The following is a 27,320-nucleotide window of genomic DNA, read 5'->3' as shown; positions in this document are numbered from 1 at the left end:
AGCCATATAATATACTATTCCTTTTTTGCCTTATGTTTGTTTTTCCTGAAATGATAATTGCCATTTACCCTACTTGTTAAGTACCCATGTACCTATCACTAGATTCTCCCCCAATTAGGACAAAACCTTAAATCCTTCCAATCTGGTTAATAAAGACATCATATAACAACCTATCAAGCCCATACCCCATCCCTTGGAGATTATTTCCTGCAGTACCTTCTGTCTGCTCCAATCTGAACAGTTTGTTCTCTAGGCTGGTTCTCTTTTTACCTATTTAGAACTTTCTTTCACCATCATCCTAGAAATTCTGTTTACAGTCACCCCTCTATATCCCAAAGGGACTGGTTCCAGGAGACCCTGAAGATACACCAAACACTGCAAATGTTCAAGTCCCTCATCTAAAATGGTGTTGTATGTATAGTGAACATTCAACCCTCCATAACCCATACCCAGGTTTTATGTCAGTGGATACAGAGGGCTGACTGTAATTGTGTTGAGGCTGCTGTTTCCAAGATCTCATCACTTGTTCTTTGATTTACTGCCTCATTTTGGTGGAGCATATTCTATAATAGAGAATACATATATTCTCTAGAATATAATAACCTAGTTAGCATATTAAAAAGCAGAGACATAAATCTGCTGACAAAGGTCCATTTAGTCAAAGCTATGGTTTTTCCAGTAGTCATGTATGGATGCAAGAGTTGGACTATAAAGAAAGCTAAGTGTGAAGAATTGATGTTTTTGAACTGTGGTGTTGGACAAGACTCTTGGGAGTCCCCTGGACTCATGTGAAAAGACCCTGATGCTGGGAAAGATTGAGGGCAGGAGGAAAAGGGGATGACAGAGGACGAGATGGTTGGATGGCATCACTGACTCAATGGACATGGGTTTGGGTGGACTCTGGGGGTTGGTGATGGACTGGGAGGCCTGGCGTGCTGCAGTTCATGGGGTCGCAAAGAGTCAGTCACGGCTGAGTGACTGAACTGAACTGGACTGCAAGGAGATGAAACCAGTCAATCCCAAAGGAAATCAGTTCTGAATGTTCATTGGAAGGACTGATGCTGAAGCTGAAACTCCAACACTTTGGCCACCTGATGTGAAGAACTGACTCATTGGAAAATACCCTGATGCTGGGAAGGATTGAAGGCAGGAGGAGGAGGGGACAACAGAGGATGAGATAGTTGGATGGCATCACCAACTCGATGGACATGAGTTTGAGCAAGCTCCAGGAGTTAGTGATGGACAGGGAAGCCTGGTGTGCTGCAGTCCATGGGCTTGCAAACAGTGGGGCACGACTGAGCTACCGAACTAAACTAATTCTGTAATGGCTTTCTGGAAAAGGGCCACATGAGAGGTATCTTTTTTAATACTTTGAATATTTAAAAATGTCTTCAATTCCATTCTCGTACTTGAATGATAGTTTGCTTGGGTATAAAATTCAAGGCTGTAATGATTTTTCCTTTGGAATGTTGTTTCACTGTCATTTAATTTTGCATATAGCAATTGAGAAATCTGATAACATTCTGATTCCTGACCCATGTGTGTGAAGTGATTCTTCTCTCTTTAGGATTTTATTCTTTAATGCCAGTATTCAGAAATTTTACAATCATAAGTTTTTGTTTGGGTCTTTTATCATTTACTGTTTTGGTCTGGATTTAGTGAGTCCTTTGTTTTTATTTCCTTCCAGCTTTATTGAGATATAATTGACATACAATTCTGTATAAGTTAAAGGTGTGCAGCATAGTGATTTGACTTATATACATCATGAAATGAATACCACAGTAAGTTTAGAGAACATCCATCATCTCATATAGACACAAAATTAAAGAAAAAAAATTATCTTTTCCTTGTAATGGGAACTCTTAAAATTTACTCTCTTAACTTTCATATATAACATACAGCAGTGTTAATATATTAATAGTGGTATACAATACATCCCTAGTAGTTATTTGTCTTATAACTGGAAGTTTGTATCTTTTGACCACTTTCATCCAATCCACTCCCACCACCACAATTCCTCCCACCTCTAGTAACCAGAAATCTGATCTCTCTTTCCATGAGTTTATTTTTGAAGTAAAACTGACCTAAAACACTATGTTAGTTCCTGGTACAAAACAGTGATTTGATTATTTCCATACATTACAAAATGATCACCACAATAAATATAGCTACCGTCTGTCACCATATAGAGATATTACATTATTATTGACTATATTTCCCACACTGTACATTTCATCCCTGTGGCTCATCTGTTTGGTAATTGAAAGTTTGTATGTGAAGAAGGCTGAGCACCGAAGAATTGATGCTTTTGAACTGTGGTGTTGGAGAAGACTCTTGAGAGTCCCTTGGACTGTAAGGAGATCCAACCAGTCCATTCTGAAGGAGATCAGCCCTGGGATTTCTTTAGAAGGAATGATGCTAAAGCTGAAACTCCAGTACTTTGGCCGCCTCATGCGAAGAGTTGACTCATTGGAAAAGACTCTGATGCTGGGAGGGATTGGGGGCAAGAGGAGAAGGGGACGAGAGAGGATGAGATGGCTGGATGGCATCACTGACTCGATGGACATGAGTCTGAGTGAACTCCAGGAGTTGGTGATGGACAGGGAGGCCTGGCGTGCTGCGATTCATGGGGTCGCAAAGAGTCGGACATGACTGAGCGACTGATCTGATCTGATCTGATCTCTTAATTACCCTCACCTATTTCACTCATCCCCCACTTACTGACCTTCCTTTGGCAACCTCCTGTTTGTAGCTATGAGTCTTATTTCTGTTTTGTTATGCTTGTTCATTTGTTTTGTTTTTTAGATTGCATGTATAAGTGAAATCATATAGCATCTGTCTTTCTCTGATTTATTTCACTTTATAGCATAACATTCTCTAGGTCTATCCATGTTGTTGCAAATGGCAGGATTTTGTTCTCTTTTATGGTTGAATAATGTTCCAGTGTATGTGTGTGCATGCCCATGTTTGCACCACATCATCTTCATCCATTCATCTACTGATGGGCACTTAGGTTGCTTCCATATTATGGGTATCATGAATAATGCAGCAATAGGGGTGTATTTGTCTTTTCAAATTAGTGTTTTTGGTTTCTTTGGGAAAATACCAACAGTGCACAAGTGTTCCCTTTTTTCCACATTCTTGTCAACACTTGTTATTTTTTGTCTTTTTCCTAACAGTCATTCTGACAGATGTGAGGTTGCTGTAGTTTTGTTTTGCATTTCCCTGGTGATTAATGATGTTGAGCATCTTTTCATATGTCCATTGGTCATCTCTGTGTGTTCTTTGGAAAAATGTCTATTCAGGTCCTCTGTCCATTTTTTAATTGGGTTGGCTGTTTTTTTGATGTTGAGTTGCCTGAGTTCTTTATATTTTGGATATTAACTCCTTTTCAGATATATCATTTACAAATATCTTCTCCTATTCAGTAGGTAGTCTTTTCATTTTGTTCATGGTTTCCTTTGTTGTGCAAAATATTTTCAGTCTGATATAGTCCCATTTGTTTACTTTGCTTTTGTTTTCCTTGCTAGTGAGTCCTTTCAATATGAAAACTCTTATCCTCTAATTTTGATTGTTTTCTATTATTGTTGTTATTTTTATTTTCTGTCTCCTCTATCTTCATTTTCTGTTACTTTTGGATTTTTTTCTTTTTTGTTTTTGTTTCAGCCTTAAAATAAAATTACAGGCTTTCTTTAATGTCTGGTAATCTTTGGTTGTCAATTTTTCTTTATGAATGAAACTTTAAAGTGCTAATCAGATAGTCTGTACATTGGCAGGACTTGCTGAGGATTGGAGGATGCACCCCTACGTTCATTGCTGCGTTATTCACAATAGCCACAATATGGAAGCAAGCTAGTGCCTATCAGTAGATAAATGGATAAAAAAAGAGGTGGGGTATACATACGCATGCACATACTGAGCCATAAAAGAGAACGAAATCCTGCTATTTGCAACAACATGGATAGACCTAGAGGGTACTATGCTAAGTGAAATAAGTTACTCTGGAGTTCTATGGCTTGAACTACATTGCTTCTTGAAGGGTTTAGGTTTTGGTTTTCTCCATTCTGCCTACTCACAGTTTATCATTTATCTGCTTGTGATTTTCTAAAATGCTGTCGATTCTATTACCTGCTCTTGTCTCTTCTGTTCTTTTCATCTTTGTGTGCTTACAATTTTAAATTATTTTGTCTTTATTAGTAGCATTTCTTTAGGGCCTGACATAAATGAGTATATTTAATTTTTTTATCATGAAGTCCCCTATATATATAATAGTTTTCCAATATTGGCTATTGGAACTCACCTCTCTGAGAGAGACTCTCTTTCCTGTCACTAAGTCTCCCTCTAGGCATCCTCCATCTATCTATTCTATCCACTCTGAAAGAGCCAACACCAGTTCTATTTCCTGTAGGTAGCTCTCTGATTATCCCAAGGTAAGGGGGCATTTTACCCCTCTGCCAAATCCCTTCCTACACCACCTTTCTGTCTTTGGAAAGCCTAAACTAAATGAATATATACTTAATACATATTTGTTAGTAAGTTAAAATTAATGCTGTATGGGAGGAAATGAGAGGCATCATGACACACTGGAATGAGCTTAGATACAGAAGATTTGGGTTTGAATACCAGTGGTGTCACTTACTAGTAGTTTGACTTCAGCTAGGGCTACTCAAATAACTGTCAAACTACCTTTTTTGGTAGCCATGGAATCCTTTATTCACATGAAATATTATATAGAAGCCCAAGTGTAAAACAAATAGGAGATTGTAGGCAATTGTGGAGGAGTAGAGTTAGAACCAAAGAGGCATTCCCATCTGGAGTTCAAACCCCACTGGACTAGATTATCTCCAAGAGACTTTCAAAGTTCTGACTCCACTTTAAAATGCTCTAAAAGTTATAGGTTTGAACCAGGCATCTATACATTTAAAATATGGCTAGGGTAGTGCACCTTCACCAGGTGAATGATGAGGAACACTGGTCCACTCAGCCCCATTTCTGGTTTTGCTCACTTCTGATATGTCAGAAGTCAAAGCTGGATAAGAGGGTGTCAGACCTTCATGTGTTCACTGAGGCATAAGGCTGATGGAAGAGTCTACAAAGATACACTTCTGGACACCTTAAGGGAAGTGTCTAAAAATGGAGGGAGTAAAATGGGGTCCAGCCTAATGTCCTACTATATCAGGTAGAGATGACCCACTATTAAAATGTAAATGAAAATGAAAATGTAAATACTTCAGGAAAGGAACAAACCTACATTTTTATTAAGTGATTCTTTAACAAGTTAACTCCCTGTTAAGGTATTAGTAAAAGCAAGAGGTTAAAGAAGGAGTGAGGCCAGGGAAGAAAGACTAAGGGTACAGAAAGGAGAGGAAGGACTACAAATCAGTTTTGTCTCTGACTGACCGGCTGCGCTCATGTCTACTTCTCACCATATAATGTATGTAACCTGGAATAAGTGCAGAACCTGTCTGTGCCTCTTCTATAAAACAGGACCAAAATGTTTGTCTCATAAAATTGTTGTAAGAGTTCAATCAGGACTTTTATATAGAATGGACACTCCTGAGCCTCGTTTTTAGAGACTGTTCATTAAAACTTTCGAGAGTCTAGTGAGAAGGGATTGTTAAGTAAAAAATGCCAAGTGATACCATGTATGGCACGACATCAGTCTTTGAAAAATATATCTCTGCTTACATAAACAGAGAAAAAGATCCTGAAGAATAAAGTTCTAATAGAAGTTTTCCTTGAGTGCTAGGAAAATGTGGTTAATCATTGTTGACTTTTCTCTATTTTCTGTTTCTTTTATAAATATATAGTCCTTTTGTTATATTTTCTGTTCTCTAAAATACGGCATCATAAAATAATATGGATATATAGGGCTAGTTTTCTTTCTGCTCAATTTTGTTGTGAACTTAAACTGTTTTGAAAAATAAAGGCTATTTAAAAACAACAACAAGGGCCTAGAACACTCAGCTCAAGGATTCAGATTTATCTTCCTTGACAGCACTAAGAGTCTACTACAGAGTTTTAGGCAGGAAAGTGAACTAGGAGGCAGCTATGAAGGACAGATTTAAAGACTACAGTATTCTTTTTGTGTGAGAAATCTTACGTCAACATTCCATCAAAATCTGCCCTTACGAACTACTATCAATAAATACCACACTTTCCTAAAAGGAGCTCCCTCTGTTCTCAATTCTGATTGGGGAAGGCAGATGCCAAGAAACCCAGGCAAATAAAATGTTGCTTTGGGTCTGTCTAACTGCTTCAAATTAGTCTCTGAAATAAACACCTTTTGTAACAACTTCCTACTGCACCACCACCCAAAGAGTCTAAGCAGTTGTAAGTGGAATTTTGGTTTCAATTAGCTTGAATTTCAGCTTCACTCTGATTGGCTTACGATTCCATGGGAGCTGTTAAATTTCTGCGCAACTCTATGGTAGGCTAGTAGGTGAAAACTACACGCAGATGACAAATTAGATGGGAAGTGAGGAGAAGCAATGTTGCAGCGGTTTCCCTGGGAAAATGAACCAATACTATGGGCTACTAGCAAAAGAAAATCCTTACACTAAAACAACAAGGAGAAGGGGGCGACAGAGGAGGAGGTGGTTGGATGGCTTCACAGACTCAATGGACATGACTTTGAGCAAAGTCCAGAAGATAGTGAAGGACAGGAAAGCCTTGTGTGTTGCAGTCCATGGGATCGCAAAGAGTAAGACATGACTGAGCAACTAAACAACAATCACCACCACCACCAGGAAGATCTAGCTTTATGGTTACTGGAACAACAACAACGAAGAAAATCAGAGCCAGGGATACATTCAGCCCTCAGCAGACAACTACGGCCATGTCAACTCCATTAACTATCGTTTCTCTATTTTCCTCTCCCACACCACCTTTTTGTATAAAGATACAGTATTTTCCCGAAGCCACATGTGGGGTTCATCTCAAATCACTATATAGACAGATCAACTATGATGTTAGAGCTCTTATAGTTGAAATTAACTAGTTCATGGAGCTTGATAAATGGTGCTCCACTGACTAGGTAAGTCTTCTGCAGCTCTGGAGATCATATTTTAAAATAAAGTGTGATTGTACTTTTGAGAAATAAATGCTGAGTTCTTGTACTCGGTGAGCATCCTCCTATGGCGTTAAGAGGCCTAATTTAATATCAAAGTGCTCAATTTTATTTTTATTTTTTAAACACTCACTTTTTCCAGGCTGGGAAAGACACTGGGGGCTCAAGAATCATTCTGTCATTTAGGTTTTGGCAGGAAAAATTCAGTTTAGACAACACACACACACTCTTACCCTTCCAAGCCACATGCATCTATGCAAGGCCACTTATTGCGTGGCTTATTAGTTCCATATGGGGCCTGAGCTAAGCTGAATGATACGTTTGATACAAACCGTCTGTTACCGTGTGGGAATGTGGATTAATACAATGCTTCAATAAAGGTTACTAAAAGATCAATAGTTTCGTGATGGGATTACAATGAATTTGACTACAAAGAGAGAACTGGTCTAGAAGAGTTGAAAAATTAAGAAATTAAAAATGCACATATGCATCAAAGACTTTACTTTAGAATTCTGGCTTATGTAGTCAAAAGTCTCTATAGGACTAGTTACCAATATTTCATTTTTAAATATTAAGGTTTCACTGATATAAAAGGAACTAGATTAAGAACTTAAAAAAAGGGTATCACCACGTCAAAAATAAAATCTACCTTCCTAGAAGAAAATACAACTCTTTCAAAGATGTGGAAAAACTACTTAAAGAATATTTAATATGAGCAATAACATTGTTTCTTACAGTAAGTTATTGCAATACACACCTCTAAGGAAAAGTATAAAAACCTGATTATGGGCCACTAGTTGCAAGAACAAACTAAGTACTTTTCCATCCTTATCTATAAACCTTGCCAGTTCTTTCCCCCCAAAATAGGTATGTTATAATGTAAACACTGGACACAGCTGAAGCCTGCCAGTCTGAGACCTGAAAAGTCTAAAAGTCAGGTCTAAAAACTCTTAAGTCTAGTAATAGAAAAGTTTTTCTTTTCATCCTCCCAATCATCCTTCCAACTACCCTCAGAATCATGGGATTCATGTTGGAGCATCAGTCCACCTGATTCATTCACCGTGGAAGTTAAGTGAGAGGCTAAGTGGCCAAGCCAAGGGTAAACAGGTGGAGTTCAGGGACCAGAATCTAAGTTTGTGAGTTTAACCACAGGCTCTTTTCTTTATAGCACATGTTGTATTTATGAGGTACACGTTATATCTGAGCCAAGCTTAGCATTATAAAATATTTCATATTAAAAACACTTCGATTAAGATGGTCGTTTGCTTCAGATTCTTATGTTTGTCAGAAAATAACTAGGAGCACGATTAAACTGATGCAACTCTGGGGTCAACCTGGTTTGTAAGTGGGGTCTCTGTCACTGCCAGTTTTTAAGAGTTGTTGAAGAGGGTCAGTAAAGCATACTGCAAATGGACAAGCAAAGTACAACTGGAAATTTGTCAAAGGCAGGTAAACCAGACCCTTGATAGTAACTGCAATCAGCTTTAATTAGTGATCATCAAAGAAAGGTTACGTTCTCTGGAGGCAGACAGCGATGTGAGTGGATGAACTTGTGTAGGATCCATTAGAGCTGATATTCATGATGTCATGTCCAGCAGGCTTCACCTTGGCTCCCTGTCCTCCTGTTAACAGTCTGCTGCACTCTGATTCACCCTAGGCTACCTTATACTGACCTTTGGCCAAATCTAGATTCCTGATTCACTTGAGAGCTAAAACTTATTCCCTAAACTGATCAGATTTAGCCATTTCTGCTTCCAGTTCACTGACTCTGATGCAATCCTGGTGTTAGGAGCTGTATCAGATCAAAGACATCACAGTCTAACAAGGCAGAGACAGTTTTCTAGAATGTCTTAAAATGGAATCACAGAATATTTAGCATCTACTGCCTGCCTTTTTTCATTTGTTTTTGAGATTCATTCATGCTGTTGCATGTATATGTTCCTTTTCATTGCTGAGTCTGACTAGTATTCCATGGTATGAATATACCACAAATTGTTTATCTGTATGCTGGTTGATGGACATTTGGGTTGTCTCCTGTTTTGGACTATTAAGAATTAAGCTGCTATAAACATTTGGGCACAGGTTTTTGTTTTGGACTTGCAGTTTTTATTTCTCTTGGACCAATACCAAGGAGTGGAAATTCTGGTTTGAATGGTAGCTGTTTATTTTCAAAATACCAAACTGTCTTCAAAAATGGCTACACAATCTTGCGTTCCCACCAGCAATGTATGAGTGTTTCAGTTGCTCTGCATCATCATCAGGAATTGATCATATGTCTTAAAAATTCTAGCCATTCTGGTAGTAGTGTCTCATTATAGTTTCAATTTGCATTTCCCTAATGCCAAAGCCTTTGACTGTGGATCACAACAAACTGTGGAAAATTCTTCAAGAGATGGGAATATCAGACCACCTGACCTGCCTCCTGAGAAATCTATATGTAGGTCAAGAAGCAACAGTTAGAACTGGACATGGAACAACAGACTGGTTCCAAATTGGGAAAGGAGTACATTAAGGCTATATATTGTCACCCTGCTTATTCAACTTATATGCAGAGTACATCATGCAAAATGCTGGGTTGGGTGAAGCACAAGCTGGAATCAAGATTGCCGGGAGAAATATCAGTAACCTCACATATGCAGATGACATCACCCTTATGGTAGAAAGCAAAGAAGAACTAAAGAGCCTCTTGATGAAAGTGAAAGAGGAGAGTGAAAAAGTTGGCTTAAAACTCAAGATCATGGCATCTGGTCCCATCAATTCATGGCAAATAGATGGGGAAACAATGGAAACAGTGATAGACTTTATTTTTCTGGGCTCCAAAATCACTGCAGATGGTGACTGCAGCCATGAAATTAAAAGACGCTTGCTCCTTGGAAGAAAAGCTATGACTAACCTAGACAGCATATTAGAAAGCAGAGGCATTTGCCAACAAAGGTTCATCTAGTCAAGGCTATGGTTTTTCTAGTGGTCATGTATGGATTTGAGAGTTGGACTCTAAGAAAGCTGAGTGCTGAAGAATTGATGCTTCTGAACTGTGGTGTTGGAGAAGACTCCTGAGAGTCCCTTGGACTGCAAGGAGATCCAACCAGTCCATCCTAAAGGAAATCAGTCCTGAATATTCATTGGAAGGACTGATGGTGAAGCTGAAACTCCAATACTTTGGCCACCAGATGCGAAGAACTGATGCACTGGAAAAGACCCTGATGCTGGGAAAGATTGAAGGCGGGAGGAGAAGGGAATGACAGAGTATGAGATGGTTGGATGGCATCACTGACATGATGGACATGAGTTTGAGTAGGCTCCAGGAGTTGGTGATGGACAGAGAAGCCTGGAGTGCTGAAGTCCACAGGGTCTCAAGGAGACAGACACGACTGAGTGACTGAACTGAACTGAATGACTAGTAATATCTAGCATCTTTTCATGTGGCTTTTTTTCCTCATCTGTAGCTCTTTTTCTGGCCATCCTGTACTTTCTGTGAAGTTATCACTGATGAATACATCTGATTAATACCCTCTGATTAATCTTAATATCTTTTAATTGGAAGCCCTCTAAACTAATACTAGTTTTGCTTAATCGAGCTAGAGTTGATTCTACAACAACACAATCCTATTTGTAAAGAGAAGCCACAGGGAGCACTTAGGTGTGTAAAAGACAAAAATGAAAATGTCATTATAAAAGCAGGGATTCTTTCATAGAAATTCAGGTAAATCTAAGTGTCAGAGTTTTATTACAGTGAATGATGCACTTAAATCTATTGCCATAAATTTGATCACACAAGGAGTATAGAAGCCCACTGCAGCATCTCTGTAGCAATGCAGTGTCCACAAGTCTTTGACATGATTATTGGTAGAACTTAGCAGACTGAATTCAACAAATAATTACTGAATTCTGTTTGTGTGTGTGTGTGTTGATTATGATGGAAACAGAGGTATGTATATGGCATTGTTTATAATAGGGGAAATTTGGAAATAATTTGAATATATACCAGTACTTTGGTCAGGGTCTCCCTGGAATGATGATTGTGTTAATGATAATTAAAATAATGCTACAGCTACTAACAAATTTACTAATTAATGTGCCAATCATTATAAGTATTTCACACTATATTATTTCATTAGTCCTCACTATAACACTCAGAGGGTTGAAGAAACTGAGACGTAGAGTTAATAAATTGTAGAGGGCTTCCCTGGTGGCTCAGTGGTAACGAATCTGCCTGCCAATGCAGGAGACAGGAGTCTGATCCCTGATCTCGGAAGATCCCACATGCCAACGGGCAACTAAGCCCGTGTATGACAACTACTGAGGCTGTGCTCTAGAGCCCCGGAGCCACAACTACTGAAGCCCAAACGCTCTAGAGCCTGTGCTGTGCAACAAGAGAAGCCACCATAATGAGAAGTTCACGCACCGCAGCTAGAGTAGCCCCTGCTCACCACAACCATAGAAAAGCCTGTGCAGCAATGAAGACTTAGCACAAATAAATAAAAATAAAATTAAAAAAAACCTGAATTTGCACCCCAGGTGTGTCTGATTCTAGCACTCTGAAGTCTTAACCACTTAAGAATGAATACCAATAGTATTTACCATTCTTTTCAATTTACAACCTGTGCCAGGCACAAAACCTCACTATTTCATTTAATCCTCATAATAACCCCGTGAGATAGGTCATATAATTCCCACTCCACACATGACAAAATGGAAAAGGCTAAAGGAGTTGTCTGAATTACCACAGGTAGCAGGTAGAGGAGCTGAGATTGGATTCAACTCTGACACTTCACATGCTAACACACAGTCTAAATACTGCTTACAAGTTGGATAGAAAAGATTGTTTTCTCATTTCTCATTTAATTCTAATAATTAGAAAGGGACTCTCAACTCTTTAGAAAAACACAATCCTTCTCTTGATATCAGACATTTGACAATAGTTACATCTCTACTCAGCTGTTGTTTAGTTAAGCTATACATGTTTAGTTGAGCTATACATGTTTAGTTTTTTAAAATCTTTGCTTGTAAATTAATCCCTATAGCCTCTTCATCATTCTTTATGTCTCTGAACTCCCTCGTTTCCCTTAAATAATCTGGTAATGAGGTGCCCTAAATGGAACACAGTTTTCCAGCATGCTCTTTTCTTTCTCTAATGATGTCAGATCAGATCAGTCGCTCAGTCGTGTCCGACTCTTTGCGACCCCATGAATCACAGCATGCCAGGCTTCCCTGTCCATCACCAACTCCTGGAGTTCACTCAGACTCACGTCCATCGAGTCAGTGATGCCATCCAGCCATCTCATCCTCTGTCGGCCCCTTCTCCTCTTGCCCTCAATCCCTCCCAGCATCAGAGTCTTTTCCAATGAGTCAACTCTTCACATGAGGTGGCCAAAGTACTGGAGTTTCAGCTTTAGCATCATTCCTTCTAAAGAAATCCCAGGGCTGATCTCCTTCAGAATGGACTGGTTGGATCTCCTTGCAGTCCAAGGGACTCTCAAGAGTCTTCTCCAACACCACAGTTCAAAAGCATCAATTCTTCCGCGCTCAGCCTTCTTCACAGTCCAATAGCAATTTTACTATAATATCTACTTCATGCCTTTTAAGGTTTTTTCTTTTGTGGCATTTTCCTGACCTCATTTGAACTGCATTAGAGTCCAAGCCCATGCATCCACTGTTTAGTCTCTTTGGTTGATCATAAATAAATGTAGCCTCAAAAAAAGAGAAGCAAAAACAAACAAACAAACAAACAAAAACCCTTCCAAATGTTAATGAAGTGTCAAGTGCACAGCGCCCCTCCAATTGGATGGATGCTCTTACTATCTGGTCTGGAACAATTCTGCTCATCTTTTGATCTCACAATTCATTTAACAGAAAGTATAATTAATTCACTGGATGTGTACTGAATATCTACTACAGGGAAGGTGTGCAACATATGATGGAATATTTCAACGTGACTCAGGCATGGATGTCACCCTGGGGAGGCTACCTCTTAAATGAATGATAACCAGGTAAACCTAGGGGGATAGTTATCTTTCAATGACAGCCTGAAGGGTGGGGCCATAGGCAGAATTTTAAGATGGCCTCTACCACCTTTAGCCCAGAGTTACACCCCTGGTCATTTTATGTTTATGGCAAAGGGATATCACCTGGGTAGGCCTAATTTGATCACACGAACCTTTAAAAGAAGACCGTTTTCTCTGGCTGGCAGCAGAAGAGAATGTTCTGAGAGATCTAAACTGTGAGAAGGGCTTGAAGGACATTACAGGTCAGAAGACAGAGGCGCTATGTGTGAAGGAATGTAGGCAGCAGCCAGGAGCAGAAAGCCAGGAACTAAGCCCGCTCAGACCTACAGCTGCAAGGCACTGGACTCTGCCAACAATTAAATCAGTTTGGAAGTGGATTATTCCTAAGCGTCTCCAAGGAGAGCCCAGGCTGACCAACACCCTCGACTTTGGCCTTGTTGGCCCTTGAGCCAACATTTCTTTATAAACTAATCTCTAAACTTATGATACTTGTAAAGATACCAAAAGGATTTTTTAGAACTAGATGAAGTATTGCGAAGTTAAGTCTTGTTTTGGTAAATAAAAACAATTCTGTGGTATTTTCTGTATGCTAGGCTCTGTTTTGAGTACTACACAAATACTAATTCATTTAATCATCATCATAAGAACTGTAACAAAGCATCATCCCTGTATGACAGATGAGGACACTGAGACACAGAGAGATTAAATAATTTGCTCCCATAGACCGTACACAATGCCTACAATAAGACTGTTAATGGCAGGGATCTATTTATTGTTCAATATGTGGCAACTAACATTATGCCAAGTGATGGTAATTAATCAACTTTGGGGGGATAATTAATAAACTTTTGAGTGCACATTGCAGGGGTAAAATCCAAATTTGCTTTTTGGTTTACAGAGAAATCTCTGTGGGAAAAACTTTCTTGAAGTACTGGGACCTACAGAAAAGGAGTTGAGCTAAGCTGGGTACAAAATGGTAGGAAAGAAGACAAATCAGTGGAGATGGAGGAAAGAATCTAAGTGACACAGGCAGTGAGTAAGTGTATTAGATGAGTATATGTGTAAAGGTATGTGTGTGTGGGGTGGTGTCAATGAGAAGAGGAGCAGATTGGCCAAGGAATCATTTTATTTCATTTCTCACAATAGAGTCTGAACACATTTTTCTTCTTAACAAAGTACATTGAAAATAAAGTCTCTATAATGTGTTAATCATCTAAGCAGGCACGAACAATTCTGGACAACTGTCCAAAGAAAAATCAGCACAAATTTTAGACTGTATTAAAATTTGCATCAAGAGATTTGGTGAGAGCTCTACTTGCTGTTTAAATATTGCTCTCTGCACTATTAATTAATAATCTTTGAACAGGTTATAATATAAAACCACCCCCCTCAAATCAGTTAGCTGCTTCTAAGGATTATTCTAAGGTTATTAAACCACATGATCTTCTGTCTTCAAACTGCCACTTCCGTGTTAACGTCTGAGCTAACTTCCAAAACTCTTAAATCAAAAATAAGCTAATAAAACACCAATTTAAAATATGTGAAGCAGAAGAGGAGAGGAACTAAAAAGTGAAAAAGTCTTGGGTTGAACTCCAAGTTTGCACATTAACATCTCTGTGACCTTGAGCAAGTCACTTAACCCCTCTGAACTTCTGGTTCCTGACCTACGTAATACACACAACATTTGCTTCACAGGGTTATTGTATGGAATAAATAAAACCATGTATGTAAAACTCTCAACACAGTCTGTGGATTATAAGCATCTTAAATTGTTACTTCTCATCCCCTTTCCTCAACAGCTATTGCTAAGAACATTACTATTTTTTATACTTAACCATTAATGTTGCACCTTATTTTTATACTCCATTACTAGTTTTTCTTTCTAACTTCCTTTTGGTTAAGCCTGTATGTTGTTATTTTTGATCTCAACTGAATCAGATGTGTCCTAAATGTAACACACTATAGCCTTAAAAGACAAGACTCATGAAAAAGAAAACATCCAAGATAAGCAAATATATTCACTATGTTTTGAGAATAAGAAATGCCAAAAGATTAAAGTAAGGGGACTGGAAAACTGGCAGAAACACAAAAGTAGGGTGACACTGATAAGGTTAACAGGAATAAAGCATAAAACTATAGCAGGTAAAGGGCAGACTTACATTCTGAACCTAAGTCCACCAGTGGTGTGTCTGTATTTAATTATTTAACTAGTTATTTAATTATTACCTATTTGAGCTAGATATGAACTAGCTATAGTAATAATACCGGTCTCCTACTTTTTGTTCGACCTTTACAGTCTTATACGGGCACACAGAAGACAAGCAGCTGGAATCGTATGCATTCTTCCAGGAGGTACTGAACACCTTCTACGCACCAGGCCATGGGTTAAAAAGTTACAAAATAAAGAACAGGGAGTACTTGCTTTTCAGGTAATAATAATATAGTAGAAAAGACATTTAAAAATCAGAAACAAAATATATTAAAGAATAATAAATATCAAATTAGAGAAAATTATAGGAACACAGAGGAAGAAGGCCTGACCAACTCTAGGGGAGACAGATCCACCTGGGAAAGAAGTGATAACCTATCCGGCCACACACTGCAAGCTGGATTTTATCAGGTGAAAGAGTACGGAAACAGTTCCAAAGGGAGGAAACTGCAGGCATAAAAGCACAGGAGCAAGAGAGAACATGGGAAAGACAGGGGATGATATTAGGGTAAAAACACAGTTACTATAGAAGTAGTGGCCTAGAACGGAAGATCTTAAGTGAGGTTCCAAGTTCTGAGTGCCCCAAAGAAATAGCCAGAATACCAGATGATGTGGCTAGGTAGGAGAAGGCAATGGCAATCCACTCCAGTACTCTTGCCTGGAAAATTCCATGAATGGAGGAGCCTGGTGGACTGCAGTCCATGGGGTCACTAAGAGTCAGACAGGATTGAGCGACTTCACTTTCACTTTTCACGCATTGGAGAAGGAAATGGCAACCCACTCCAGTGTTCCTGCCTGGAGAATCCCAGGGATGGGGGAGCCTGGTGGGCTGCCATCTATGGGGTCGCACAGAGTTGAACATGACTGAAGTGACTTAGCAGCAGCAGCAACAGTGGCTAGGTATGATAGTTGAACAGTTAAACTGCTCCAAAGCAAGATGATGGTTTTAAACAAGGAGGGAAAAGTAATGGTAATGAGAAATGGACAAATTACCCATCCCAACCTCCATCTTCATCACCTTCTGCTCCTGTGGAGTGTCAGAAAACAAGTCTCCAATGGAAGGGGCTCAGATTTCAGTTAAGACAAAGAAAAGGAAAGAGTTTTAGAGCTACTGGGGGTTTGCCAGGGGTGGTAAGCCCTGTCTCAAGGTGGCTGGAGGCTCCCACGCAGGTGAAGATGTTCTTGAGGTCTGTGGAGTAGTGCCAAAGGCTCCACTTGGATGGAGACTGTCCCACTGTTTTCAGCAGAACTGTGGAGAAAATCCTCCTCTCCAGTGACAGCTTCTGGAGCTCTCTCAAGCAGCTTAAATAGTTGACTAAAGGACAGGACTGTCTCAGGGGATCTGTAACCATCCTCAAGGTTCTAGTTTGTGGAATAGTTTGTTGTGGGCAAAGCGTGATACAAAGTTTACACCTAGAAGAGCCCTGGTCAGGCACAAAATCATATGGAGTTGAGCATAACCTTAGAAGGCACTTGCTTTTACCATTTCACAAAACAGTCCCATTTTCTACAACATCTCTGATAATTATTTAGCTCTAGTATATATACCTCTAATGACTAGATTTTTAATTCACTTCAAGCTTTTCATTTCACTACTGGGCAGTTTGATCTGATAAAAAATATTATTTCTCAAGGGAACTAAAAACTCCTTTCTGATTTCTTCTGATCCATCATCAAGGTTTAATTTTACTCCTTATTCCCCTGATGGCCTTTGAAACATAAAGATAGCAATCTTCTTCTCTTGGACATAGTCTTTACTTACCGTTCTTGACTTGTTTAGAGTAACAAACAAGTTACATGACAAGTATACTTGTTTAGAGTGTGTGTGTGTGTATATATATATATATATATATATATATATATATATCTCATATATTTTTCCAAGTTTATCAATAACTTCCATTATAATTTTGATCTCTATCAGATCAAGCTGTTAAAAAGCCATATTAAATAAGCTTTACCAGAGAAGGGGGCCTTGCTTTCCCAATGGATCCTTGCTTTGTCTGTATCTCACTCAGTGCTGCAATATGTGAGAACACCAGCCTTTTAATTTTCTTGCTGAGGTGCCCCTATATCAAAACCTTCCCAGCCTCACTCCCATTGTGCTGCAGCCGTTCATGTGCTGGACAGTCCAAAACACCTGGAAGTACTTGCCAGTCTTTAAACAAGTCTCAGACTTGATTCTTTGACATAACCATGCTTTTGTCACGCTATTCTTTCAGTCTGGAAGGTCTATCCTTCCAGGAAGGTCTCCATCTCTGGCTTATCTTTTAAAAGCTTATCCTCTCTTCAGATGGAGTCTAAATGTTATACACTGAAAAGCTTACCCTGATTGAACCAGTAAGAAGAAAAATGGGTATCATTTGGTCTTCAGGTTCTTTAATATCGTATCTTATTTAAAGTTTATATACCCTCAAAATATTACAGATGCCCCTTGGTATCAGTAGGGGATTGGTTCCAAGAACCCTGAAGATACCAAAATCCAAAGATGCTCAAGTCCCTGCATGGGCCCACTGTTACCAGGGATGCCAAATCCATGGACATGGTGGGCCAACTGTACTTAATCTTTGCTTCAAAGATGAAGATACAAGTTCAGAGGGTTAAGTAACTCCTAAAGATTACACAACTGATAAAACCAATAAAACTCTAGCCTATCTGATTTAAAGTTATGAATATCAAATAATGCTCTTCCCAAGATACTATTTCTGTGAAGTGTATATTATGGAAGAACATTAGGAGGGGCAGAACCAACTTTCTAACCTACTTCATTCTCTCTTTTCCCAGTCTAATGTATGAAGTTTCTCAGAGGGTAATAATACCTCATCAATTAACTTTGAGAAGCATGATGAGTATCTCCTAGGAAAACTGGAGAAAAGTGTTGGAAATTAGTGGAAATATCTCCGAATCTCTAGGTTTTGTGACCTTCTGGATTTTAATTCTTGATCACAAAAGGAAAAATATTCATCAAAACCTGGTTGTGGCTTTGAGACATTCACTAGTTTTATTTAGATTCATTCTTCTACTGTTGGAAATAAAATCAAGCTGAATTCGGTTAAAATAAAAAATATTTTAAAGTTTGCTGGTTTCTTTTACCTTTATAAAAACTTTTCTCTACTTAAAAACTTTTGGGAACTTGTGGGTTAAGATGGCAGATTGAAACATGTACACTGACTTCTGCAACCTCCTGAAACTTCCATAAAGTGTCAGTAATGGGGTTTTCTATCTTTACGCTTCCTTTGTTTCTAATGAGAAGACAGTAATGTTTTAAATTATTATCCCCTGTATGTATTGTGCTTATATGTAAATACAGCAAAGAAAGAGCTGCAAAGATTATAACAGCAACAAAATTTTGGAAGTTGAAAAGCAGGATAGACAGATTTTTAAAAAGCTGAATTCTAAGCCAGAAGAGGGGGTTTGAGAGGCAATGTGAGCTATAATTCAGTAACAACCATAAGGCTCAGGAATTGGTGGCCCCTAAGTACTTCTTAAACTGGCAGTAAAAGTGGGGCTAAAAACAGAAAACTGAGTGATCATTTTGCAGTGTATACAAATACTGAGTCATTATGTTATGCACTGAAATTGATATAGTGTTGTACGTCACTTATACCTCAATTAAAAAAAAAAACAGGACAATTATATTTCCAGATCCCCTCTCAATTCCATAGACTGAGGCAACAAGCACTCTTACACCTTGGCAAATAAACTAGAATTTTAGATTTTGGAGAGGGAAACATCAACACAGGTAAGGGCAAAGGCACTGTACTGCCAGCAAGGGATTAAATGAAAGTGTGCATACTAGATGCTAAGGTCTGTAGCCCTCTTCCCTCCACTCTGCTTCCAGAACACAGGCAAATACTTTACAGGTGGATACTGAAAGATCCTCGACAAGCCCAGAGGAAAGACCTAAGAAGGATGACATTCGGTATTCCCCAATGAAAAGAGCCCAGCAAGTGAACCTCAGAGTTAACAACACAAAGAGCTCCCAATGTTTTCTAGTCCTCTCCTCTTAAAAAGAAATATGCAATCAAGTATCATTAAACTTAAGAAGTGCCTCTAAGGCAAATGACAATATCAAGATCAAACTGAAAACAAAAATAAGAATAAATATTTCAAAAACCATTAATATGCTCAGATGGATAAAAGACGATACTACACACAGGATGCTATTCAGAGAAAAAAAGAGTTCTTAGCAATTTAAAATATGAAAGTGAAATATGAACAACAAAAAATAGATGGGCAAGATACAAAGTTAAGGGAATGTCTGAGGAGTTAAAATAAATGACTAAGAGATGGAAAACAGGAGAAAAGAGATAACATTAGAGGATCAGTGCGGAAGATCTATTACCTAAATACAACAGTAGTCTAGAAACAGAAAATAAAGAAGAAATCATCAATGAAATAATTCAAAGAAACTTCCCAGAACTCAATGACTTGAATTTTCAGACTAAAAGGATTCACTGAGTACCCAGCACAATGGATAAAAATAAACTCAAGGGCCCATCAGCCTGAAATTTTAAAACACTGAGGACAAGAGGTTTTCTACAGATTTCCAGAAAGGAAACAAGGCAAAGCAAAACAAAGTATATAGATCACATTAAAAAAAAGGTGGGTGGGGGAGTCAAATATCTTTAGGCTAATCAAATACAAAAACCAAACATCAAAAGTAATACTGGAAGCTAAAATATAATGGAGCACTGACTTGAAAATTCTTTAAAATATATCTGTTGTTGTTAGGTCGCTAAGCTGTGTTCAGCTCTATGGAACCCCATGGATGGCAGCACGCCAGGCTTCCCTGTCCTTCACTATCTCCCAAAGGTTGCTCAAACTCCTGTTCATTGAGTCGGTGTTGCTATTTTATATACCTATGTAGGAAAAGGAGTACGTCAAGGCTGTATATTGTCACCCTGCTTATTTAACTTCTATGCAGAGTACATCATGAGAAACGCTGGGCTGCAGGAAGCACAAGCTGGAATCAAGACTGCTGGGAGAAATATCAATAACCTCAGATATGCAGATGACACCACCCTTATGGCAGAAAGTGAAGAGGAACTAGAAGCCTCTTGATGAAAGTTAAAGAGGAGAGTGAAAAAGTTGGCTTAAGGCTCAACATTCAGAAAACGAAGATCATGGCATCTGGTCCCATCACTTCATGGGAAATAGATGGGGAAACAGTGGAAAGAGTGTCAGACTTTCTTTTTCTGGGCTCCAAAATCACGGCAGATGGTGACTGCAGCCATGAAATTAAAAGACGCTTACTCCTTGGAAGGAAAGTTATGACCAACCTAGATAGCATATTGAAAAGCAGAGACGTTACTTTGCCAACAAAGGTCCATCTAGTCAAGGCTATGGTTTTTCCAGTAGTCATGTATGGATGTGAGAGTTGGACTGTGAAGAAAGCTAAGCACCGACGAATTGATGCTTTTGAACTGTGGTGTTGGAGAAGACTCTTGAGAGTCCCTTGGACTGCAAGGAGATCCAACCAGTCCATTCTAAAGGAGATCAGTCCTGGGTATTCTTTGGAAGGAATGATGCTAAAGCTGAAACTCCAGTACTTTGGCCACCTCATGCGAAGAGTTGACTCATTGGAAAAGACTCTGATGCTGGGAGGGATTAGGGGCAGGAGGAGAAGGGGATGACAGAGGATGAGATGGCTGGATGGCATCACCGACTCGATGGACCTGAGTTTGAGTGAACTCTGGGAGTTGGTGATGGACAGGGAGGCCTGGCATGCTGTAATTCATGCGGTCGCAAGAGTCGGACACGACTGAGCGACTGAACTGAACTGATAGGTATATAAAAAAAAAAAAATATATATATATATATATATATATATATTATTTCCAGCTTATTTCATACCAAATAAAAAAAGAATAAAGATATTTTCAGTTTTACAAAGTCACCAAAATTTACCTCCATACATCCTTTCTCAGGAAGCTAAAGGAAGACATTTGTCAACAAAACGAGAGTAACCTGAGAAAGAAGAAGACATGGAATCCATTCAGAAAATGAATTTCAACACAAGAGAAGTGATGGGAATCCTGAGGATTTTAGGTAAGGCAAAGAGAACGGAGCAGGTCAGACTGGAGCAGGAGAGATTTCCAAAGATTAAATTGACTGAAAATCTGACAAGCAACTGACTGACTGTACATCTGACATGTCTGAACATCTTGAGAGGAGATTTAGATAACTGGTGGAGAGTTTGGGGTAGAATTAGGTATAAGCATATTGAAAACTAATCAAAGTAAAAATAAGAGAATCATAAACTTCAAAGAAAACAAAAAAATATTAGGTAGAGAAAAAGTAATCATAGTATGCTGCTGCTAAGTCACTTCAGTCGTGTCCAACTCTGTGCGACCCCATAGACGGCAGCCCACCAGGCTCCCCCGTCCCTGGGATTCTCCTGGCAAGAACACTGGAGTGGGTTGCCATTTCCTTCTCCAATGCAGGAAAGTGAAAAGTGAAAGTGAAGTCACTCAGTCATGTCTTTGCAACCCCATCAACTGCAGCCCACCAGGCTCCTCTGTCTGTGGGATTTTCCAGGCAAGAGTACTGGAGTGGGGTGCCATTGCCTTCTCTGAATCATAGTATACTGTATGTCTTATCTATGAGGGAACTTTATATAGAACTGGTAGTTTAAATACGAACCCATATTGGTAGAATGGAATATGCCTGCAGTAAAGATGTGGTGAAAGGGAGCTAGACTATCATCCTCTACTGAAGGAATCACTGATAATCTTAAAACCCAAGAAGAAGCGATACTGTCAGGTTATTTAGTGACTTGGAGGTAAGTGTCCCCAGTTGCTCAGATGGTGAAGACTCGGATTCGATCCCTGGGTTGGGAAGATCCCCTGCAGAAGGGAATGGCAACCCACTCCAGTATTCTTGCCTGGAGAATTCCATGGACAGAGAAGCTTGGCGGGCTATAGTCCATGGGGGTCACAAAGAGTTGGACACGACTAAGAGACTAACACACATAAGACAGAATCTGTTCAAATTACTAAAGTAGTTTCCTTTAAGGTACAGGGAAAAATACTGTTTCATAATAAACCTTAAGGAACTATTTGACTCGCTAAACTAGCAGCATGTGTAACTTTTATACAACTAAAAACTGTATTAATGGGCCAGAACTCCAGGGTTGAGTTATCTGAAGACACAATCCCTTCCCTTCTCTTTTCAGAGCTTCAAATGGTATCACATCACACATCCTGGTGAGCTGGTAACAATCTGTCCTGTATTGCCATTTTAAGTGCACTAGTTGAATTACACACAAGGTCAGTAATTTACTATTGCATCTGAAATGATTAAATAAAAATGTCAGTGAAAGACAAAAGATTAGAAAATTCTGATAACACTTGGAAAACATTTGTCAGCTTTCTGTTTGACTAGAAGAGAAAAAGGTACTCAATAACCTCTAACTTATTACCAAAGGAAAATGCTCTCTCACTGTATAACTTCTCTTTAATCTCACTCCACTTCTCAAAGCCCTGCATTATTGTCCTAGACACATGCAAAGCCCAGCACATTTATAAGAAGTGAAGACACTAGTTTCATTTGATACTAATGTGTACCCCGCTCTCCTTTCAAATGGCAGGCTTTTCCTTTTAGTGTTAAATTTTCATTCCTTAATTCCCAGAGGAGGGTCACTGATGCTTTCTGTCTTCCAGGCACAAACCTTTGCTCAGTCCATTTTTGGTGCTAGACACTGTGTTGGGATAAAGGGATGAGTAAATTTTGGTCTCTCATCCTTAACAGAGTTTATTAGTCTAGTAGGGAACATCTACATATACAATAAATGACAACAGACATGTAAAAATACTGATATATTTGACTGAGGCTTTGTTTTGTCTTTTGGCCAGGCTACACAGCTTGTAGGATCTTGGTCCCCCGACCAGGGATGGAACCTGGGCCCACAGCAGTGAAAGCACCCAGTCCTAACTACTGGGCTGCGAGGCAAGTTCCAAATGAGTATTTTTTTTTAAAGTTGAGCAGGGAAAGTAGAAGATGAATAATAACTCTATTCAGGAAGGTAAAGAAAGGCTTATAGTAGGAAAGACCACGGAGCTGTACAGTGGAGACCGAATGGGAATTTAGCACATGAGTGACAGGGGGAGGTATCAAGTAAAGGGGGTAAAAGGGGATTTAAAAAAAAGCAGAAGCAGAAGGTGGGCCTCACCTCAGTGAAGTAGTTCAGCTTTCCTGGCATAAAGGGCCAGTGGCAGGGGTTTTGGGGTAAGTGGCAGCAGAAGGTGAGGCTGAAAAGGGAGGAAGAAGACAGATCATGTGAAGCCTTTGGCATGCTGAAATGTTTGTTTTTGAGGGGGAAGGGTTGTGGGAAGGTAACCTCGGGAAATGATTTGAAGGTTTTAAGCAGGTGGTTGACATGGACAGATCTGCAAGGCTTGCCCCCACCCCCTGCCCTCCATACACATTGTTTTTTCATTATAAAAGTGCTTACTTGAAGACCAAGTATTTGAGCAGGGGCTCTACCGTGGAGGCAACAGAGAATCACTTAACAAAAGTCGGCCATTGGTGACCACACTAAAATGGTGTGACCAACGCCATTACTGACCTACAAACTTTAACCAACACCAAGTAATATCAGAGTTCAGAGGATAGTACTGGACTGAGCCAGGCCCACTATAGTGACCATGTACTCAATAGCATAGAAATGAATTTATTCTGTCCACTTCAAGGACTGAAAGATCAAATATAATCATGTACATAAAAAAATCTTCTGATAAAGTATCCCAATCTTTCATGTATAAACTGTATGACTTTGGGTAAAGTGTTTACATTTTCTGAGCTCCAAAATCTTCGTTTGTCAAGTGGGGACAAGGCCATCTATCTCATAGAGTGCTTGTCTGACATACAATATTTGTAATAGTATCTGAGTCATTTACATGGGCTTAAGAAATGTCATTGGTCAGTTACACAGTCGGTAAGTATTCACTGAGGACATGAAGCGTACAGCACCCTGACTAGTCAGAATCCCCAGGAAAAATAAGCAAAATTGGAGCAAAAATTTAAAACCACCACCAAACTGTTCACGATCAAGTCAACTTGAGAACACAGCAACCAGTATCTATTAAGTTTAAAGATTTCTCCAGAATCTCATGCAGGAATTAACCAAGAATAAGTTGGACTTTCTCACTGGCATTCCTATATACCCACACACATGCACAAGCATGTGTGCGTGTGTGTGCAGAAACATTAGGACTCACTAAGGAAAAATAAATCTCTCACACTTGAAAATTAAGGAACTGCACAGGCAGCAAATCTCTGGGTGAAGGTGATGCAGTGGGTTATACAAGCCAATAATTTATGTTAGGGCTTCACAAAATGTTAGACACCAGGAAAGGAACCAAAATAAGTCAAATTACATCAATAAAAAGGTATGACTAGCTGTGCTGCCTGGGTTATATGCTCTATCTTGCTATAAACAGAAATGGCTAGAATTTGGATGACTGACTAAACAGAGCAATAATAAAAACAAAGCACGTTGTAATAGCTGCCGCTAGATCCACAACCTTGGGGATCAATGAAATAATGCCTGTTGCCTTATATACACAATCTTGTGGGTTTTGTGTTTTGGGGAAAAGTAAGTTCAGATCATTTCTAAACCAGCAATTTGTCTGCCGAGGTTTTGCTAAGTCTGTTATGGTTACGATAAAATATGATCTTTCATATTAAATCACTTATGACCTTGGCAAAATATTACTTTATATTAACCGACTCTTGGGACACTTTAATTTTATGAAACATGCACTTTAGTTTTTAAAAGCATGAAGGCAAAACTAGATATTCTTAGTCTACTACATCATGTTAACACATCGTCAAAGACCTGGGAATACATAGAAAAAAAACACACTAAATCTCCATCTAATTAGTTTCAATATGAAAGTGTGTGTATGTGTGTGAATATGAAAGGATGCCTGCAACTAAAAACAATATGCAGCTAATATTTTAAATCCTTAAACATACAAGGAAAAGGTCTGATTGACTTCCTGGATTCATGTCTCGGTGCCCAACATCATCCCATGGAAGAAGGTTACCAAAGTGAAAGGTTGTGGGAAAACTCAACACCCACTTTAGGGCAGAGGTCAGCAGCTTTACAGATGTGTGATGACAAATATTTCTGGTATACATGGTGAAATGAACCAAAGAAAGATTATAACTCATGCATTTAGATATGGCATCCACAGTTCAAAAATGTGTCTAATATTGTTCCAGTAACAGGCTCAAATCTTAAATTGCAAATTTGTAACTAGGAGATCAAGTCACCTCTGCATTACTGAGGGAACAGGACTTGGAGTTCCCTGGAACTGTGAGGGAAGGCAGATTTTGGTGGAGCATCACAACTTGGGGGCTCGCAAGGCTGTAACAGAGCAGAGTGAGAACACTGGACAGTAGTAGGCACACGGTATCTCGAGGGGGCGGAAGCTCGATGAGTATTTGCTGGTAAGAGTTAGGCAAGGGGCCTAGAAATGTGACAGTGACAAACCTGCCTACTTTGATATTTGATCACAGGCCCTGAAGCTGACAAATGCTAACAGTGCTACTGGCTTTCACTGACATAAGTAACATGAGTTACCAGGGCCCAGCTTCCAGTGAGTTCCTCTTTAGCAGACAAGCAGAAATAGGTATAATGAAGTTGTATATACGGTGAAAAAGAAAATCTGATTTTTAAAAGGATATTACATTTTGGTTATATTTGACTAAAGTCCAACACTATTCAAAGTGCCAATACGCAATAAATAAGGGGCTTGTGGTGGAATTTAACTAAACACACTGCTTCCTTACTTGTCTTGATATGAAAAAAAATTTGCATTTGAACTAAGTAGTGTGTTTATTGACATCATTGACTTACATCTGGTATAAGCTCCTTATTTTGCTGCTAGTAACATACTGGTCTGTAGAACACACCTTGAGTAGTACTAATATAGACAACATCAGCACATTTGCTACTCTAACGATGTTCTTCTATGGAAAGTAAGTTAGAAAACCATCACATTCTAGACAGCAGAAAAAGAACTAATATTTATTAAGTATTATCATGTCCCAAGGTTTTAAAATACATTATTTAACCTTATTTAACCTTTACAATAACACTGTATTGGCAGTATTACATTCTGAACTGAGGTGTTAAACTTATTTGAAGTCATGTAAGTCATAAAATGCGTCCCTTAGATCTTCTGCAGCAGGGAATACATATGAAGGCTGATGGCTCCAGCTACTGCACCTCTGGATCCTCGATGCATTCATGCCAAACTCCATACAGGCTGCTCCAAGCCAATGACATGCACAGCAATGTTGCTGAGGTAGGCCCTATAGGGTAAAACATGGGACTCTTCCAGTGAGCAGCTTTGGCTTGAGTATTTCACATCAACTTAGACCTGAGTTGTAGTCCAAGAGTTTTCCAACTCAGTTCTCCTTCCTTCCTTCCTTCTTCTACAAGTATCATATCTGTACTGCAGTCTGAAGGCTCTTCTCACCTTCCTCTGCTCCTTCTTTCAATAAATCATTTGTCCCTCTAATTCCCTCTTGAAGTCTGCTTCTTATTAAACCCAAACTAATGCAGCACCAGTAAACGTGGGCACTAGTACTGAACCATGTGATTATTTGGGGGAAAGAGAATGTTAGTACAGATTTAAATATAATGCGTCTAAGATATTGTGTTTTACTCACCATAGAGGAAGTCTGATGTAAGGAGCAAATTAAAAAGGCTGCACTACCTAACCTTCTCTTTCTGCACCTGGGGTAACAGACTAAGAGTGAGGACCAAAGGCAGACGGTAATAACGCCGTCGGTAGTGAGACGAACAGGAGTGTGTGTGCTAACGGATCTGCCAAACTGCTACTTCTTGGCGTTATTCATTTCATGTTACCAGCTTTGAAATAACAGTAATAGCAAAAACTCAAAGCAAAACAAAAAGGTACCAGCTGCTGCTGTAGGCCTTGAAGGCAGTAGTTTATGGATTTCTCAAATGGAAAGTCATATTAGCAACTTTGCCAAATGTCTCAAATGCAAGTGCTAATGA

At 39.2% G+C, this 27,320-nt stretch overlaps 1 protein-coding gene across 3 annotated transcripts in view; it reads right to left on the bottom strand.

Moving 5' to 3' along the window:
• Positions 1 to 27,320, bottom strand: part of UVRAG (UV radiation resistance associated) — a 328,846-nt gene that overhangs the window by 31,586 nt on the left and 269,940 nt on the right. The window contains exon 14 of one of the 3 annotated variants that reach the window (XM_070803925.1): positions 21,108 to 26,608. The exons of the other annotated variants lie outside the window; for them this stretch is intronic. Coding sequence (XP_070660026.1) covers positions 26,432 to 26,608 — 177 coding nt within the window. The 3' untranslated portion in view covers positions 21,108 to 26,431. Of the gene's footprint in view, positions 1 to 21,107; positions 26,609 to 27,320 lie in introns of those variants that run through there. 3 annotated transcript variants of the gene reach the window in all.

The sequence above is a fragment of the Bos indicus genome, chromosome 15 (assembly GCF_029378745.1).
Source record: "Bos indicus isolate NIAB-ARS_2022 breed Sahiwal x Tharparkar chromosome 15, NIAB-ARS_B.indTharparkar_mat_pri_1.0, whole genome shotgun sequence".
Classification (NCBI taxonomy): Eukaryota; Metazoa; Chordata; class Mammalia; order Artiodactyla; family Bovidae; genus Bos; species Bos indicus.
Note: the sequence above shows the minus strand (reverse complement) of the source record. Positions and strands in the feature narration are given on the sequence as shown.